This window comes from Natator depressus, chromosome 1 (assembly GCF_965152275.1).
Source record: "Natator depressus isolate rNatDep1 chromosome 1, rNatDep2.hap1, whole genome shotgun sequence".
Classification (NCBI taxonomy): domain Eukaryota; kingdom Metazoa; phylum Chordata; order Testudines; family Cheloniidae; genus Natator; species Natator depressus.
The window spans coordinates 298,489,885-298,509,334 of NC_134234.1; the positions used below are offsets into that span (position 1 = coordinate 298,489,885).

At 47.5% G+C, this 19,450-nt stretch overlaps 1 protein-coding gene across 3 annotated transcripts in view; it reads left to right on the top strand.

Annotated features, from left to right (window-relative positions):
• Window positions 1-19,450, top strand: part of LOC141980730 (uncharacterized) — a 122,198-nt gene that overhangs the window by 18,923 nt on the left and 83,825 nt on the right. For all 3 annotated transcript variants that reach the window (XM_074942261.1, XM_074942260.1, XM_074942259.1), the window contains exon 6: window positions 6,281-6,472. In XM_074942261.1, the coding sequence (XP_074798362.1) occupies window positions 6,281-6,472 (192 nt within the window). The remainder of the gene's footprint in view (window positions 1-6,280; window positions 6,473-19,450) is intronic.

Consider the following 19,450-nt stretch of genomic DNA (forward strand, 5'->3'; position numbering starts at 1 on the left):
AACAAAGATATTTTGGTGCCTAAACCCAAGATTTAGGCCATCAAGTGCCTGTTTTAGGTTTCACTGAGATCCACAAAACCTCCACTCAGCTGCCATCTAGCCCAGTAGGCATCTAAAGTTGGTGCCTACATTTTCTGGGTAAGAGTTCCCTAGGTGCCTATGTTTCTGCCTCTGGGCATGTGCACTGCTGCCTCCCTCTAGGCATCTGAATACCGGTCTCCTGCAAAGCCACAGAGTGATCCAGAAACCACGGGAAGATAGGCACCCCTCTGCCTGTGTCACCTGTGGAGCACAATCTGGTAGATGTACTCAGAGGCTGCTTACTGGATCAGTTCCCATTCAAAATGTCGTGTGTGATTCTATGCGCGTGCAAACCAACCTTACAATGTTTAGATCAGTGGTTAGAGAACTGTCCTGAGATGTGGGAGACCCGAGTTCAGTTCCCTCCTCTGCCTCATGGAGAGAAGGGATTTGAATAGGGGTCTCCCACATCTCTCAGGAAAATATCCTAATCACTGAGCTATGTGGTGTTCTGATTTGAGGCTACCCAGTGTCTCTTGCTGAAGCTGTTCCAATTTGGATAAATACTTAAATCATCACTGAAAAAGAGAGAGACTCTATAGCTGGGTGGTTAGGGCACCCAGCTGGGAGGTGGAAGACCTACAGGCCATTCCCAGGCCCGCCGACAGCAATTCCAGGCCCTAGGGCCAGGGCCAGAGCCGAACGTGTGGGGGCGGAGCCCAGGGCGAATCCATCACTTCCTGGACTGCCCGTCACTCCCAGGTGCACGTGACCGCTCCAGGCCCCACTCTTTTGTGGGGGGCCCCAGGCTGGCACGATTGGCCAGTGTGGTTGCACGCATAGGAGCCCTCAGGCCCGCCCGGGCCCCTGGGCAATTGCCCCATTTCCCACCCCCCGTCAGCGAGCCTGGCCATTCCCATGCTGCAATGGTTAAGTATTTATCAAAAGTGGAACAGTTTGAACAGGAAAGATTGAAGGAGCCCCACATCATAAGAACATTAGAAGGGCCCTACTGGGTCAGACCAAAGGTCCATCTAGCCCAGTATCCAGTCTTCTGACAGTGACCAGTGCCAGGTTCCCCAGAGGGAATGAACAGAACAGGTAATCATCAAGTGATCCATCCCCTGTCGCTCATTCCCAGCTTCTGGCAAACAGAGGCTAGGGACACCATTCCTGCCCATCCTGGCTAATAGCTATTGATGGACCTTTCCTCCATGAATTTATCTAGTTCTTTTTTGAACCCTGTTATGGTCTTGGCCTTTACAACATCCTCTGGCAAGGAGTTCCACAGATTGACTGTGCGTTATGTGAAGAAATACTTCCTTTTATTTGTTTTAAACCTGCTGTCTATTAATTTCATTTGGTGACCCCTAGTTCTTGTGTTATGAGAAATAGTAAAAACACTTTCTTATCTACTTTCTCTACACCAGTCATGATTTTATAGACTTCAATCATATCTCCTCTTAGCTGTCTCTTTTTCAAGTCCCAGTTTTATTAATCTCTCTTCATACAGATGCCTTTCCATACCCCTAATCATTTTTGTTTCCATTTTCTGGACCTTTTCCAATTCCAGTATATCTTTTTTGAGGTAGGGTGACCACATCTGCACCTCGGCAGTATTCAAGAGGTGGGGGTACCATGGATTTATATAGAGGCAACATGATATTTTCTGTCCTATTATCTATCCCTTTCTTAGTTATTCACAGCATTCTGTTTGCTTTTTTGACTGCCGCTGCACATTGAGTGGATGTTTTCAGAGAACTATCCACAAGATCTCTTTCTTGAGTGGTAGCAGCTAATTTAGGCCCCATCATTTTATATGTATATAGTTGGGATTATGCTTCCCAATGTGCATTACTTTGCATTTATTAACACTGAATTTAATCTGCCATTTTGTTGCCCAGTCACCCAGTTTTGAGAGATCCTTTTGTAGCTCTTCGCAGTCTGCCTGGGTCTTAACTATCTTTAATAATTTTGTATCATCAGAATATCCCCAGCTCAGTGGTTAAGAACATGTTTTGGGGTGATGTGGAAGAACCCTGTTTAAATACTTCCCCCCCCTCAGGTGGAGGGGAAAATTGAACCTGGGTCTCCCCCGTCCTAGATGAGCTTTCTAATCACTTGCATAAAAGTTACAAGGTGTGGGGTAAAGGCAGCACAACTATCATCATATATTCCTCTGGCTATTTTGTGTGGAGAGGAAGGCACCTAAGTCATTCTCACAAGAAAAGACTTGGGCCCCTAAGCTGCCTAACTCCAGGGGAGGTTTTCCCAGTTGTGGATCACTAAGCAGAAATAGGTGCCTTTCTTCAGTCTAGGCTTACGTGCCTATCTCCAGGAGAGGGGTGGGGTTTAGGGCAAACCTCTTTCCGCAGCATCTCCCATTGGCTAGTTTAGGCAGCTCCATGCCTAGTGTACTGGCTTGTATGGATTCCAATCTTAAGCACCTCTCCTTTCCCCATTCATTGTACAAGGAGTCTAAGCACCTAACTCAGACTTTGTGGATTGCAGTGTTGCTCCTGTGATTTTTCTAAGGGCCTAAAAGCTAGGCTTAACAATGCTTAAGTCCCCTTGTAGTACTGGGCCCTAGCTTTTTGGTGTAGGAACTGTCAAATTTGACATATATGAAAGAGCCTGCATCTTAGTATGTGCCTCCATGCAGCATTGTTTTTTAACTAGTGACATTACAGTTGGGAGGTATTTGTGTAAAATGTTGGGAATATTTTAAGTGACAAATTGAGTGGTATTTTGGAAAATGTCTCTGTATAGCTCAATATTTTAAAACTGGGCTGGAGCAACATCACGTTTACTTAAGCAACAATGGGCCCAATGGTTCAGCTCTTCCACTTATTGCTCTGACAGAATCAAGGCCACTTTGAATAATACAGAATGTTTTTAAAGAGTATTATTAATATTTGTTGTTTAACATTTATATTATGGTAGCACCTACAGGCTGAGACATTCTGTTCAGGATATCCAGAACTGTAAGCCTCTCTGCTACCCCTCTGCCTCAGCAAGTGAGAGTTTAGCTGCTGCTAAGCTTTGTCAGCTCTCTGATACACCAGTCTGTCTGCCTCTTTGAGACTGTGCCAATCTAAACCTTGCTTTGCAGGTAACAGTCAGTGAAACCTCAGTTCCTGAATTCCCCAGAGACGTCTCCCTAGTCCCTCTCACTGGACATTCACAGAAATTACTGAGTTTGCAACCTCGAAAGAGACAGAGCACACACCAACCTGTTAGGTTAGTTGAAGACTCACACTACACTTTAATATACAGCTCTGACATGGTTTTGTAACAAAACAAGAATAAGTTGGTGATGGGTTCGGTCACAGAGACCCCTTTGGGACTGTCACCTGGTGTGCTGAGACTACCACTGAGCCTGTTTTCTCTGTCAGTTTGGGCCTCCAGAACCCTGCCTTGTTGAACCAGACGTACCAGTCTGCTCCAGCACAGACCCAGGGTTTGAACCATGTGCCCCAAAGCTGCAGACTTAACTGAAAACAGCTTAGGAAGTGTTCCTATCTCTAACACCCAGCTCCCATTGGGATCCAAACCCCAAATAAATCCATTTTACTCTGTATAAAACTTATACAGGGTAAACTCATAAATTGTCCGCCCTCTATAACGCAGATAGAGAGATATGCACAGCTGTTTGCTCCCCCAGGTACTAATTACTTTGGGTTCAATAATAAAAGTGATTTTATTAAGTACAAGAAGTAGGATTTAAGTGGTTCCAAGTAAAAACAGACAGAACAAAATAAGTTACCAAATGAAATAAAATAAAACACGCAGGTCTAAGCCTAATACATTAGGAAACTGATTACAGATGAAATCTCACCCCAGAGATGTTCCAGTAAGCTTCTTTCACAGATTGGACTCCTTCCTAATGTGGGTCCAGCAATCACTTCCACCCCTGTAGTTACTGTCCTTTGTTCTAGTTTCTTTCAGGCATCTCTTTGGGGTAGAGAGGCCATCTCTTGAGCCAGCTGAAGACAAAATGGAGCGGTTTCCAGGGCCTTTTATATTCTCTCTCTTGTGGGCGAAAACCCCTTTGGTCTCCTGTGCAAAATCACAGCAAAAAGATGGAGTTTGTAGCCACCTGGGCAAGTCACATGTCCATGAATGATTCAGCTTTTTGCAGGCTGACGCCATTGTTTACATGTTAGTTTGAATGTTCCCAGGAAAGCTCAGATGTGGTTTGGCGTCTCCAAAGTCCATTGTCAGTTAAGCGTTTCTTAATTGAGCATTTACTGAGAATAGTCCTTTCTCAAGAAGCTGACCAAATGCTTCACTGAGGCTACTTAGAATCAAACACATTGAGATACAAGTACATAGCCAATATTCATAACTTCAAATACAAAAATGATACACACATCCTGACAGCACAGTCATAAACAGCAAACTACAACCTTTCCATAGACACCCCAGTTGACCTCCTCTGTACAAGACCTGGTGCAACCATAGGACCCTGGTTGCAACAATGATCTATACGGTCACAGTTCACGTCAATAACATCACAAAGTTTATTATTACATAATAGAAGTTTAAGTGATACCAAACAAAAGAAAAAAGACAGACCTGGTTACAAATAAAACAAAATAAAAACATGCTTTCTAGTTACTAAAACTTAATTTTATCATGTTTCAATCTTTGCCTAAGCAGTTTTTCTTACTCCCATCAAGTTACCAGCATCTCAAGCCCTCCAGTCTGGGGGATCCAACTTTCTCAGGCTTGAGGGTGCTGTACCCTATGTCCTCTAAGTGATGGATAACTAAAATGTGTTTTTTTGCTTCCCTTACATTACCCAAAGCCTGTCTCTTGCCTGAAGAGCCAGGAAGGTGCCCTGGTGTGCTAAGTTGTCTCCTCTGCTTGTTAGCTTGATTGCTTTGTGTACTTTATATGTAAATGTACTTTCATTGTCCTGTGCCTGTAATCAAGCCGGTCAGACAGGTAAGTCCACATTCCTTTGTCCAGGCTTGGTGCAGTCACTGCCTCCCAAACACACTTTAAGAACATATTTCCAGCACACACACACAACCCATAGATAATCCCACAATAATTTTCAGGACCAGTGCATCATCAGTTTACATATGATTCCTTCCCTGACACTTTTAGGTACATATTATGACAGCAGAGTGTTGGCCCTCTGCCAATGGGCATTGAGGGGCTCTTAGGGTCACACAGGCCTTAACCAAATAGGGCCCCTTTGTGCTAGGCTCTGTACAAACAAATAGCAAATGACAGCCCCTGTCCCAAAGAGCCTGCAGTCTGAAAGACAAATATGTGGATGGAACAAACAAGTCAAGAGAACACATCAAAGAGAGAAATGGGGTAACTAACAACAGAGTGTTTTAGCACAGTCTAGCTGTGTGCATAATTCTTAGCCAATCAATAGCAGTATTCATAACTTTTCACCTTGCTTTACTGTTATCAGATGGCAGTTTTCTGTATGGTCTGTTGCTTCTGTATAACTGTCACAGCAGAGCTGGAAGTTTTATTTTTAAAACAAGAGACATTGGTCTTGGGAAAATGTTTTGTTGCAATTTATTTCTGTTATCTGTATTCTTTTGGTAGGTAATTAATGTATTTGATGGATGTTACTGCAATGACCGTTGCTTACTGTATCATCATCAGTGACCTGCTTCATTCTCATTGCCTTAGAGAGCAGATCTGGTCTGTGTTTCAGCCAGAGATCAGCTGTTCATACTTCCCATTTTTAAAACTATACCTTGCTGTTAGTGAGATAGTTTCCAACAGTTTTGATAAACTCTAAGTTTTATCAGTAGTGAAGGGTTAGTACACACAGTGTAGTAAAATTCAAACAATGGTGACATACAGAAGTGTTCATAAGAACTCTAAGGCTCTGGTACAACTTTTGTGCAGTAGTCTGAGTTTAGAGGCTGTAAGCAAAATTGTGCCTCATAAAGGCATAGCCATACAGAGAATGAGAGGAGGAGGTGCATCACCTGAGCAAGAGCAACTTTGTAAGGTATAATGTGCATCTACTTTTACTCTGCTAGTAGAAAAGGTGCTTCCCATGGTGTTAGTGTTGTATCATGCCTCTCTATTCTGCCCAGACATATGCCGTCTGCTGGCAATAACTAACTAGCTGTGCTAGCTCAGACCCCTTAACTACAGAGAAATTGGAAGGAGAGGCCCCTTGTTCCCATTCTCTTTTTTAGTGTAGCCATAATTTAGTCCTGAGTAGTCTTCCAGGATATAGAAAACTGAAGTCACTGTTATTCTTTCTATTTTCTAGGATGTATATTGTGTTCGTGCTCTTGTTTGGAACACAATGAAAGAAAAGAAGAAAGCGCTTTTTGATTTAAACTGCAGCCAGAAACTAAAGCCTTGTCATATTTCCACTTTGATCATAAAGGGAATTATTAAAAATTCTCTTATGGCAACAGGGGATCCACAGTTTTTAGGGAAGAATAAAGATCATGAAAAGGTAAGTGACATCTGGTTTAACTTATCTGTCTCATATTGTGTTTAAAAAAAAAAAAAGGACTGTGGCTCAGACATGGGACCGAACTGAGCTGTGGCGAAAGCAGAGGAAGCTCTTTTATTGCTGTCAGTGCTAATTCTGAGGCTGAATTTGGTCCCATATTGTTGACTACTTAAGATAGAGCATTGCCCTTCCCACCTTTCAGTCCTGATTCTGCATCTTCTCTGCAGTATCTACTAATACTTGGTTCTAAAAAACAAACCCTACCAAAAATGAAATGCTCCACTACCCACACACATTCTTTCCCTAGGGAGAAGATGAGAAAACAACATGTGACAGATATTAATCATGTCACTTAATGCATTAGTAGAAGGTGCTCAGATACTGCAACAATGAGCCACGGTGTCAGAACCGACACAGAACAGAACAGGTACATAAAAAGAAAATATATAGTTGCTGCTGAGTGGGATATATTGAATTCTCATTCCTGGCCACGCTCCTTTTCTGGGCAGCACCATCCACTTTTTGAACGTACTTTACTTACTATGGTGTTGTAATATGGGGTCTTTGTTAGTGCCCCCTTATGGCAAAATGGGGAGCTACACCAACCTGGCTCCATCCCCCTTATGCCACCACACCCAATTCCATGTTTATCAAGTCCTTGTTATGACTCGACCCCTCCTGACTGGGTTCTCAATAGTCTCTGTCAGAATGGTCATTATCATCATCATGTTCCTATTACGCTTCTGGTGTTTAGGTTAGTGACAAAGCTCCTCCACTTCTGTCTTTTTCTGGCAAGTCTTTCAGTCGTTCCCCAGCTGTGCCCCAGGTTTTTCAGCTCGGCTTCCACAGCTCTTCGCCATGTTGTTTTCGGGCGGCCTCATTTTCACTTGCCTTCAGGTGTCCATCTTATTGCTACTCTGGTGATGGAATCAGTTTCCATCCGAAGCACAGGACCAATCCCTCTCCAACACCTCCTGGCAATGATGGTGGTCAGATCCTGTTGGCTGCACTGTGTCAATAGATCTTGGTTTGAGATTGTTCTGGGCCAAAAGATATGGAGGATTTTTCTGAGGCAGGTTGTATGGAATGAAGACAGTTTGGACATGTCATACTTTCTCATTCCCCAGCATTCTGCACTATAAAGGATAACTTAAATGCAGAATTGTTCAAGGTAAATCCTAAATTAGCAGCATCTATCCTGGCCCCTCTATTTACATCAGTCTGGGAAAGAGAAAGTGCCAGATGAGTGGACCAGTGGGGTTATAGTGAAGATACCAAAGAAAGGAACTCTCAGCGATTGTAATAACTGGCATGGTATCACACTTTTATCTGTACCAAGCAAAGTATTGTGTAAGATCATAGTCCAGCGTGTATCAGAGGCAGCTGATAGCATTCTCAGAAAAGAGCAAGCTGGTTTCCAGAAAGCGTGTGGCTGCACAGACCAGATCTTCACTCAACGAAACATAATAGAACAGTGCTTAGAATGGCAACGGCAACTCTACATAAATTTCATAGACTTTGAGAAGGCTTTTGATAGCATTCACAGGACAGCCTATGGTACATTCTGCGGGCATATGAAATTCCTTTCCATATAATCAATGTCATCAAAAGCTTCTATTCCAACTTTACATGTGGTGTTGATCACAGTGAGCTCAGTTTTGAAGTCAAAACAGGAGTACATCAGGGTGTGTCATGTCTGCAATCCTCTTCAACATTGCCATCGACTAATCGGGTAATGCGGCATACAACAGAAGACATGTCAAGAGGCATTAAAGGGACACTCTTCTCATTCCTTGAAGACCTGGCCTTCGCAGATGATGTCGCTCTCCTATCACATACCCTACACCATATACAAGAACAAACAACTCGACTCAATGCATTCAGCCAGCAAATTGGACTGAAAATCAACTGCAATAAGACAGATAGCATGACCTTTAATATTGCCTCACCATCACCAGAGGTACGGATAGAGGATTATGTTCTCACCAATGTAGAAACATTCACATACTTGGGCAGCACCATCAGCCAGGATGGTGGAACAAGCCAGGACATCCGGAACAAAATCAATAAAAGCCAGGAACACCTTCAGGAGCTTAAGTATAGTCTGGAAATCATCAACATACAACACCAAAACCAAACTCAAGATTTATCAGAGCTGCGTACTTTCAGAATGGTAGGGAGTTAGAAATGCCAAGGCTCTAGCAAGGGCTAATCAGCCCTATGTCTCCTGGCTTTAACTTAAGGGCCTTCTTCTCCAAAAGTTACTGGCTGGAATAAGTAGGCTCAGGGTCCTTGTTTGGAACAGCCAGAACCAGTCCTTCTCAGTCCCTTGCTGTTACCTGAACTGCTTCCTACCTCTCCTCCTCTGTAGGCTTCCTCAGCCTCTTGTCCTGCATCTCCTTCTTTGGAGTGTTGGCTTCTCAGACAGTTTCTCACAGTCTACTGGAGGGGTTCTCTCTGCAGTCCCACTGCCTCTCTAGCAGCCACCACACCCTCTTACTTTGCAGCCCTCTTGTCCTTACAGCTGCTATGGGACTTAGTCAGGTCTGGCTGAGCAGGCAGGCAGGTGCTTCGTTACTCTTTAGCTGGTGAACCATGATGGGGTGTATAGACCCCATGACAGGTGTCCTTGGCTGACAAGAGGTTACACATTTTTTTACTGCCACAACCATCTCCAAAAGAAAAAGGAAGCCATTGTTGATCCTGTGATGAATGTAGCTCTTCAAAGGAGATTTTTTTCTTTCTTAAATTCTGAAGCTGATAGGAAATCCATGATAATTTGTCAGGATGCATTGGTGTGATGAGCCACTGCATTTTGAACTGATTAAACTCTGGAAAGTTGGGATTTAGAGAGAACGTAAAAGATGAAATGATACTAGGCAAAGGGAGATGAAAACTTGCATATGAGGTTTTTTCCAAGGAGTAGTCAAAATATTTTCTGATGTGGAAGTTGTTTCAGAGGAGATAAGAGAAATACTTACAAACTTAGGAAAGGTGGAAGATAAGAGGACTGAAGATGAATTTAAGTTCCTAAGAACTGGGGGTGAGTCTTAGTTCCTGGCAATAGGACTGAATGTACTATTTGATTTTTGAAGAGGAGTGAAATGATGGAGAGTGTTCTTAGAGAATTTGTGGGATATAAATATTTGAAATGTTGAATAGAAATAAATTATAATGGAACAAAGAAATGATGAGTTAATACAGGCTGATAGTAAACAGCCAAAGCAGTAAAAGGGATCTGCAGTTGAATGTTATCTGCATGGAAGTGATATTCAAATTTGAATTCAGAAAACAGTTGAACAATGGAAAGGAGATACTGAAGAGGAGACCAGGAGATGAATACTGGACTACTTAAAAATGGGTGGGGAGGAAAGCATAGAAAATGTAATGTATTTTTTAAAAGCATTGAATTGAAAACAGCTAACATTTTTATATGTAGTGTGACAAAGCTCTGTCCTTGCCTCTGTGGGTCCCGCGTTTCCTGGTGGATTTAGCTAGCCTCAGAGGCTCACTGTGACCCTCCACGTAACCCTTCTTTCTCTAGAGACAAAGGTCACAGTCTACTGAGCCATTTTCATCATAAGCCAGCAAGGGAGGTGGAGAAATTATCCTTCCTTGCACAGTCTCTGTTGTCTCCCAGTCTCAGAGATTAATCAGGGGGCAAAGGTGGGGGGGAGCCCAGGCCTACCCTCTACTCTGGGCTCCAGCCCAGGGACCCTAATAGTATCAGTACCCTATGGTAGCTGACCTTTTAGAAACGTTACATGTACAATTCCCTGGGCTACTTCCCCCACAGCAGCCCTCACTTCCTCAAGCTCCACTTCGCCCTTACCTCAGGGCCTCCTTCCTTGTGCCTGATATGGTGTGTACTGCTCAGCTTCTCCAATAGCACAACTTCCTCCCACAGCTCCTGACATGCACACCCACCTGACTAACTGGGAGGCTTTTAACTAGTTTCAGCCAGCCCCTGATTGGCTTCAGGTGTCCCAATCAACCTAGCATTTTCCCTGCCTTCTGGAAAGTTCTTAATTGGCCCCAGGTGTCTTAATTGACCTGGAGCAGCTTCCATTTCACTTAACCTGGTACCAGGGATTTGTTTAGCCTGGAGCTAATATATCTATCTCCCACTACTTTTCTCTCTGCTCGGTGGCCCCGTCTGGTTCCCTCCGTCTGACCCTTTGATTGAGGGGAAGAGCGAGAGACCTCAGCCCCAGCCGTTGCCACTGTGGATACCATCATCATTGTCACCTAGGAGGGGTCCTATAACACGTGGGTGTAATCCCCCCCACCCCAAACCGCCCACCCCGCAGCCGTGCCCATCTTGTCGGGCACTCTCAGGAGAGGAATAATCGGTGACACTGGGCGTGGCACTAGGTAACTCGAGGGGGTGGAAGACCACGAGTGTCGAGGAAGCCCCCCCGCTCTAGGCCAGCAGGTAACTCAGGAGGGTGGAAGACCACGAATGTTGAGGAAGCCCCCCCGCTCTGGGCCCAGGCTAGCCTGAACACTTCTCCCTCCTGAAGGCTGCTGTGTTATACCTTCTGTTTGCTCTTGTTTTGTTGCATAGTTTTGCTTTATCCTCTTTGGTGATTCTTTGTAAGAGTTACACAAATAAAACTTTTTTTCTGCTTCAAAAAAACAACCCACTACTTTTCTATAGCCATCTGGCCTTGCCCCGTCACAGTAGACTTACATTTACTAAGCATGATATGTGCAATGTAACTCATTTAGCAAAATAGCATTAAAGGAATGTTAAAGATATTGCTCAAGCCCACAAAGTAAAGGAAATGGTCTGTTAAGTATCAAACATGTCAGTTCCATCACAGCATACCACATTAAGAGAAAGTGCTCTTATTTGATTTGATAGTTGAGGATTAATCCTCTGCTGATTCCCCCTCTCCCCCCCCACCCCATTTCTTTAGTGTTCTTAGAGTAGAACCATAGTTTTCTTTCAATATAATTTGTACTAGGTGTCAATTCTTTGGATGATGCAGTGTGTGAATCTGTTTGTTTTAGTTTAGAAATTAAAGTTGGGTCTGTATACAAATCACAGGATAACATTTTCAGAAGTGCCTAAGACACTTATATGCAGTGTTGTTATAGCTGTGTTGTTCCTACAGTATTGCCAACGTCAAGAGATCAAAAATCATGAGTCAGACTCCCCAAAATCATGAGATTGGCCTAAAAATCATGACATTTTTAAAAAAGGATGATATTGTGTTTTTTAGGTCAGTCTCTTGATTTTTGAACTCCCCCTGCCCATCCCCAGGGCACGTGCATGTGACAGTTAGTGTTGCCCACTCTCTCACATGTACTGGATAAGATGATTTTTGGCTCCTGTTGCAGAAACGCTCCCTTCCCCTCCCCATATCTGCCCATCTCCTGCTCAGCAATTAGTCCTGTCTCCCAGTCCCCTATTAATTCTCTTCCCACCCAACCCCCCTTAATTCAGCCCCCGCCAGTTCAGTCCCCCAGTTCCCATCATCACCACCCCATCAGTTCAGCCCGCCTACCCCATCGACCCCCACTGCCCTCAGTTCACCCTCCAGCACTCACCTCATCTGCTCGGAACCAGACATCAATACAGCCTCCCCACTCCATCAGCTTTTACCTCTCTGCAGCCCTCTTTAGGGTTCTTCACCTTCCCCATGCCTGGGAGAGGGGACTCCACATGTGCTGCAGTGGAGTCCCCTCTCATACTTCCCAGGCTGGCAGGGGAGCAGCTGCCCTGGGGCTGACAGCTGGAGTGGAGCCCCAGCCGTGCTTGGGGCAGCTGACAGAATTTCTCAGTAAAATTAGGGCTCACTTTTATAATTCTCAAATGTCAGGATTTATTTTTCATTTGATTCCATTGCTTATTTGAGGGTTGGCCCTCCCCCCTTCTGTCTCAGATGAATTTTCTCTTCCCTGCTGGGGTGTAGCCACACTGTCTCTTGTTAGCTTGATAGCTTTGTTTATCTGATATATAAATGAATTCTCATTGTCTTTCAAAGTACTTTGGAAGGAGAAACCACATTCTTCTTCCAGTCCTTGCTCATGTCGATTCCAATTAGGTGTGTGTGCGCTGTGTGCACAGTGTCAGAAGGTTTTTCCCCTAGCAGCACCTGTTGGGTTGGCTGTGGAATCCCCTGGAGTGGCGCCTTCATGGCGGTGAATATAGGTCCCTGCCGACCCACCGCCTCCTCAGTTCTTTCTTACTGCCAGTGACGGTCGTTGGAACTGCAGTTGCTTGCTCTCGCAAGTGCTCCCCTAATTTGTAGTCTTAGCTTAGTTTTTGTAAATATCTAAAGTTCTTAGTTAGTAGTGTTAATTGTCAGTTGTTGTAGGAGTGGGAGCTTTCCCCCACTCCAAATTCCTGCTCCCCTTTGGAGTTCGGGGCACGCCTCGATCCCAAGAGTTTGAGCCCTGCGGAACCTTCACGACTGTTGTCTCAAGTGTCTCGGGGAGGCGCACCAAACAGACCAGTGCAAGATCTGCAAAGGGTTCTGTCCAAAGATGAAGAAGGACCTCAGGCTCAAACAGATCCTGTTGGAGACAACCCTTCATCCTCAACCACCCCAGGCCGGCAGGACCCGGCACTGAGCTCCTCCATGCAGAGTGCCCTGGCCTCCATGCATGAGACGGTGCCAAGGAAGGACTCTGGCCATAGAGACACTCGGCACCGATGCTTCCCAGCACTGAAGGCAGCATGGCACCGCTCTCATTCCCTGGTGCCGCATATGCATCAAACAAAGACAAACAGGGGGTGCTTGCCCACGCTGAGAGCTGCCACATAGGATAGTGCTGCTGGAGTGTGTCCTACGCAGGAGCACCCGGCGCCGACAGCACAGGAGTCGGCACCATCAACTTTGGCCCTGCAAGGGGGGCCGTTGAGTCTGGTGCCAGTGAATTCTCCTGAGCATGAGTGCCAGGTAGAGGACCTAGAACTCCCCTCCAACCCAGACACTTTTGAGGCCACTCGGGACTTGATTGCCATGACGACTCCACAGTCCCCTGCCAGTCGAAATAGACCTCTGGCGCTGCAGTGATGATGAGATCACCATCCCCCAGGCTTTGCTCCCTGTGGCACCGCTTCGCACAGCACCAGTCTCCATCTCCATCTCTGTAGCGCCGGTCCCCAACTCTGTTTCTGTGGCACTGTGCCCTGGTGCTACTGCAGCACCGTCCCAGCAGCACCATTCTCTGGCACCGGCCATGTGGCACGGCTTTCCATCACGGCACCACTCTCCGGCACCACACTCACGGCACCCATCCACGGCACTGCCCTGCTCGGCACCGCTGTAGTCTTCGCGCTCCAGATCCACATCGTTGGACTCGGAGGCAGAGTCCTACTACTCACGACGCAGCCGACGCAGGTCGGACCGTCACAAGAGGCAGGAGATGGGGGTGGTACCATGGCAAGTGCAGTGGCAGGGGCTTGTGCAGTGGGCTTTTTGGACACTTTGGGCCTATCACCAAGCCCAGGGCACTTACTCCAGGGGCTCGCATTAGGTGGAATCACAACCGTGAGTGCCCCCGACAGCTGCAAGTTGTCCCACTCCTTGAGGTTGAGAGACAACATCGGTGTGGGCTAAACAGATGCATCCAGATCCTGACCTGTCACCGGCACCGAGCCCGCAGTCAGTGCCGAGGACCACGTACCAAGCAGGACGCTTCCAGGGATCCGGAGGTCCAGGAATGCCCTCTGCCTCCTCTGGCCTCATTGGCATCCTCCCCAGACAAAGTGGTGGCGGGGACTTCCTCCTCCACACTGCCCCCGATTGACAGTCGAGTGCACCAGGACCTGCTGTGCAGGGTGGCTTGCAAGATGGGGCTGCAGGCTGAGGAGGTAGTTGAGCCAGAGGATCCAATGGTGGACATCCTGGCCCCAGAGAGGCCATCGAGGGTGACTTTGCCCCTCATTAAAACAATCCAAGCCACCACTAAAACTCTGTGGCAGACCCTGCCTCCATTTCCCTGACTGCAAAAGGAGTGGAAAGAAAGTACTTCGTCCCCTTTTAGGAGTACAAGTATTTGTTTACTCACCCGCAGCCCTGCTCGTTGGTGGTGGCCGCGGTGAATGAGCAAGAGAGGCAGGAGCACCAGGGTCCTACCCCAAAGTCCAAGGACTCTAAAAAGCTGGACCTCTTTGGCCGGAAAGTCTGCTTGACTGGGGGGGCTCCAGCTCAGGATTGCCAACCAACAGGCAATCCTGAGTAGGTACAATTTCAATTCATGGAACTCCATGTTGAAATTCAAGGAGCTAATACCTATGGAGTCCAGGGCAGAGTTTGGGGCCATAGTGGATGAGGGCAAGGCAGTGGCATGGACCTCTTTACAGGCCTCACTGGACGCTGCGGACTCGGCTGCACCCACCCTGTCCTCAGGCATTGCCATGAGGAGAAGCTCATGGCTTCAGGCGTCCGGGCTTCCCCCAGAGGTGCAATAGACACTGCAGGACCTGCTATTTGATGGCACAGGCCTTTTTACGGAGCAAACAGACTACAGGCTACACAGCCTAAAGGATTTGCAGGCTACACTAAAATCATTGGGCGTGCATACCCCTGCTATCCAACACAAATACTTTAAGCCGCAGACCACGCAGCACTTCTGTCCTCCCCTGTGTAGGCGGGACTTTTCAAGGAAGCGTGGCAGGAACGGCTGGTGTAAGCTTTCCCAGCCTCCACCCGGCCAAGGCCCAGCGCAGTCTTCATCAGGCTGTAAGCAGGCCTTTTGAAGATGCGCCCAAGGACAGCACACCAGTCGACATACTGGATCCTCATCCCTGTTTCCTGAACTGTCTGTCCCACTTTTACTGTGCTTGGTCCCAGATAACATCAGATCACTGGGTCTTTTGCACAGAAGAAGTGGGATATTCTCTTCAATTCTGCTCCTCCCCTCTCTCCCACCACCCTTCTCTGTCCCTCTTCAGGGACCGTTCTCATGAGCATCTCCTTATACAGGAGGTCCCAAACGCTCCTCACTGCACGGGCAGTGGAGGAGGTTCCTCAGGAGCTAAGGGGCAAGGGATTCTACTCCCGTTATTTCCAAATCCCCAAAGCCAAGGGGGGTCTCAGACCCATCCTTGACCTGCGAGGCCTCAGCAACTTCATGAAGAAGCTGAAGTTCTGCATGGTCTTCCTAAGTACGATTATCCCCTCTCTGGATCCGGGAGACTGATATGCCGCCCTCGACCTCAAGGATATGTACTTCCACATCTTGATATGTCCTGCCCACAGAAGTTTCTTCAGTTTCGTGGTCAACCACAACCATTATCAATTCAAGGTCCTCCCCTGTCTATGGCCCCATAAGTGTTCACCAAGTGCATGTTGGTCGTGGCCGCCTTCCTCCACTGGAGGCAGGTGCAGGTATACCCCCATACCTTGATGACTGGCTGTGCAGGGAGCATTCTAGGGGCCAAGTGGAGGCACAAGTCAACTTTGTGGGGTCCACCTTCGACAGGTTAGGTCTCCTACTCAACGAGCACAAATCAACCCTATCCCTGACACCAAGGGTAGAGTTTATAGGAGCAGTGTTGGACTCGGGCCAGGCCAAGGCGTCCCTGCTGGGGGCTTGTTTCTGGGCAATGACAGACATCATACAGAGCCTCAGATGGCACCCTACTACCACAGCAAGGGGCTGCTTGCGGCTCCTCAGCCACATGGCAGCATGTAGATATGTGGTACAGCACACGAGGCTGAGGCCTCTCCAAGCTTAGCTGGTGTTGGCCTACTGTGCGGGCCGCAACAGTCTGGACACAGTGGTCACCCTTCTGGTGCAGGTTATTGAGTCTCTACATACTCTACATTTCCGCAGGAGGTATGCGGGAGTGTCCCCTTCAACAAGCCCCAGCCCTCTCTGTCTCTGGTAACAGATGCATCGGCGCTGGGATGGGGTGCTCACCAGGGAGAACTACAGGTGCAAGTCTCTGGTCTCAAGACGAGCTCTCAGTCCACATCAACGTCAAGTAGGTGAGGGTGGTCCGACAAGTGTATCAAACCTTCCAAGCCCAGTTGCATGGAGGTCATGACGGACAACACAACTGCCATGTTTTACATAAACAAGCAGGGAGGGGCTCGTTCCTCTCCCCTATGTCGGGAAGCCCTCAACCTGTGGGACTTCTGCATAGCCCACTCTATTCACCTGGAAGCGTTTTACCTCCCAGGGTCTCAGAACGAGTTGGCGGACTACCTCAGCAGATCCTTCCACAATCACAAGTGGTCCATCTGCTTGGATGTAATACACAGCATTTCCCGGGGGTGGGGAGTTCCCCAGATCAACCTGTTTGCCACAAGGAGCAACAGGAAGTGCCCTCAATTCTGCTCTTTCCGGAATCACAGTCCGGGCTCCCTTGCAGATGTATTTCTCCTCCCCTGGACGGACCCCCTGTAATACGTGTTCCCACCATTTCCACTCATCCACAAGGTTCTGCTCAAGATCTGCAGGGACAAGGTGGCGGTCATACTGGTAGCACCGGCATGGCCCCACCAGCACTGGTACACCATGCTCCTGGAGCTGTCGGCGGATGCCCCAATCACATTGTCCCTGGTCCCAGACTTGATCACCCAAGACCACGGTAGCCTTCACCATCCCGATCTTGAGTCTTCATGACTAAACCCTATGGAGCTCATGTGCTCTGAGTCTGTTAGGGAGGTCTTACTTGGTAGCAGGAAACCTTCCTCCAGGGCTACCTACCTGGCCAAGTGGAAAAGGTTTGCAATCTGGTGATCTCAGGGTCACGCTCCTCCAATGCAGGCGTCCATACCGCTTATCCTGGACTACCTACTGCACTTAAAACAGCAGGGCCTAGCGGCATCATCCATCAAAGTACACCTGACAGCCATCTCTGCCTTCCACCCGGGAGCAGCTGGGTGTTCTGTCTTCACCAACCCGATGGTTAGCCATTTCCTGAAGGGTCTAGACAGGCTATACCCCCAGATCAGACAGCCAATCCTGGTGTGGGACCTCAACCTGGTCCTTTCCAGACTAATGGGGCCCCTGTTTGAACCCCTGGCGACTTCTTCGCTGCTCTACCCATCATGGAAGGTGGCCTTCCTAGTCACCATTACTTCAGCAAGGAGGGTGTCGGAGCTTAAAGCCTTCCCCTCCAACCCTCCTTACACCATTTTCTATAAGAAACAGGTGCAGCTTAGGCCTCACCCGGCTTTTCTCCAAAAGATTGTATCTCAATTCCACTCCAACCAGGACATTTTTCTGCCTGTCTTTTACCCTAAGCCTCACACAGATAGCCAAGAACAAAGGCTATACTCCCTGGATTTTCAACAAGCCCTGGCCTTTTACATTGAATGCACGAAGCCATTGCGTAAGTCGAACCAGCTGTTCGTGGCAGTCGCAGACTGGATGAAAGGACTCCCGGTCTTGTTGCAGAGGGTCTCATTGTGGATCACGTCCTGTATCCGGGCATGCTATGATTTAGCCAAAGTACCGGCCCCACACTAACGATACATTCCACAAGAGCACAGGCCTCCTTGGAGGTGTTCCTGGCGCAGGTCCCGACACAGAAGATCTGCAGGGCGGTGATGTGGTCACACTTCAACCTCTCGTTACGCAATTACCCAGCATGCCAGAGACGATGCACCATTCGGCAGAGCGGTGCTCCAGTCAGCGATTCCATGAACTCCAACCCCACCTCCTGGGTAGGGCTTGTGAGTCACTTAATTGGAATCAACATGAGCAAGCACTCGTTTACTTACCTTCTCGTAACTGTTCTTCGAGATGTATTGCTCATGTCCATTCCAAACCCACCCACCTCAACCTCTGTTGGAGTAACCGGCAAGAAGGAACTGAGGAGGCAGTGGGTTGGCAGGGACCTATATTCACCGCCATGAAGGCTCCACTCCAGTGGGCTCCACGGCCGACCTGACGGGTGCTGTTAGGGGAAAAACCTTCCTATGACTGTGCACGCAGTGCGCGCACACCTAATTGGAATGGACATGAGCAACACATCTTGAAGAACAACAGTTACAAGAAGGGAGTAACCATTTTTTCCTTTGTTTAGGGTGACGTAACTCCTGTTTGACTGCAAACACATTTGTGCCACGGCTGAAAAAAACACTGACACTTGAGTTCTCTCACGAGATCATGAGTGAGACTTAATTTTACTCAGAAATTGTGACTCTTATGTTCAGTTCGTGAGAGTTGGTATGTCTGCTCCCAGGATACTGGAGAGACAAGGTGGGGAAATATCTTTTATTGGACCAACTTCTGTTTTGGAGAAAGGCAAGCTTTTGAGCTTGGACAGAGCTCTTCTTCAGGTCTGGGAAGGGTACTCAGGGCTTGTCTACACTTAAAAGCCTGCAGCAGCATAGCTGCATTGGTGCAGCTGCACCACAGTAGCACTCCCTTCAGTGTAGGTACTCCATCTCCCCAAGAAGGGTAGCTATGTTAACAGGAGAAGCCCTGCCATCGACATAGCGCTGGCTACATTGGGAGTTAGGTTGGTATAACTGAGTGACACAGGAGTGTTGATTTTCCACACCCCTGAGTTACGTAGTTATACTGACATAAGTTGCTAGTGTAGACCAAGCCTCAGAGTGTTGCACCTAAATACAAGATGGAACAGATTGTTTAACATAAGTAGAAGCAAAGTGGCCTGTTTACACTCCTCCAGTCATAGGGAGGAAAGGAAGGGGGCAGGGGAAGCAGCTGGGGGATTGTTAGATTGTTGTAATGAGCCATAAATCGGTCTCTAACCCACTAACAATGCCCCCAACTGCTTCCCCACCCCCTTCCTTTCCTCCCTATGACTGGTGGGGTGCTAACGGGTCACTTCACCTTGAATGTTCCCTGGAAATGTGTGTTAGCTACTTACGTTAAACAGTTTTCCTAACCTCTGAGCGACACAGTTATGCCAACCTAAATCTCAGTGAAGACAGCGCTGTGTTGATGAAAGAGTTTCTCCCATCGATCCAGCGGCTGCTTCTTGGGGAGGTGGATTACCTACGCTGATGGGAGAAGCGGCATAGGTAGCATCTTCAT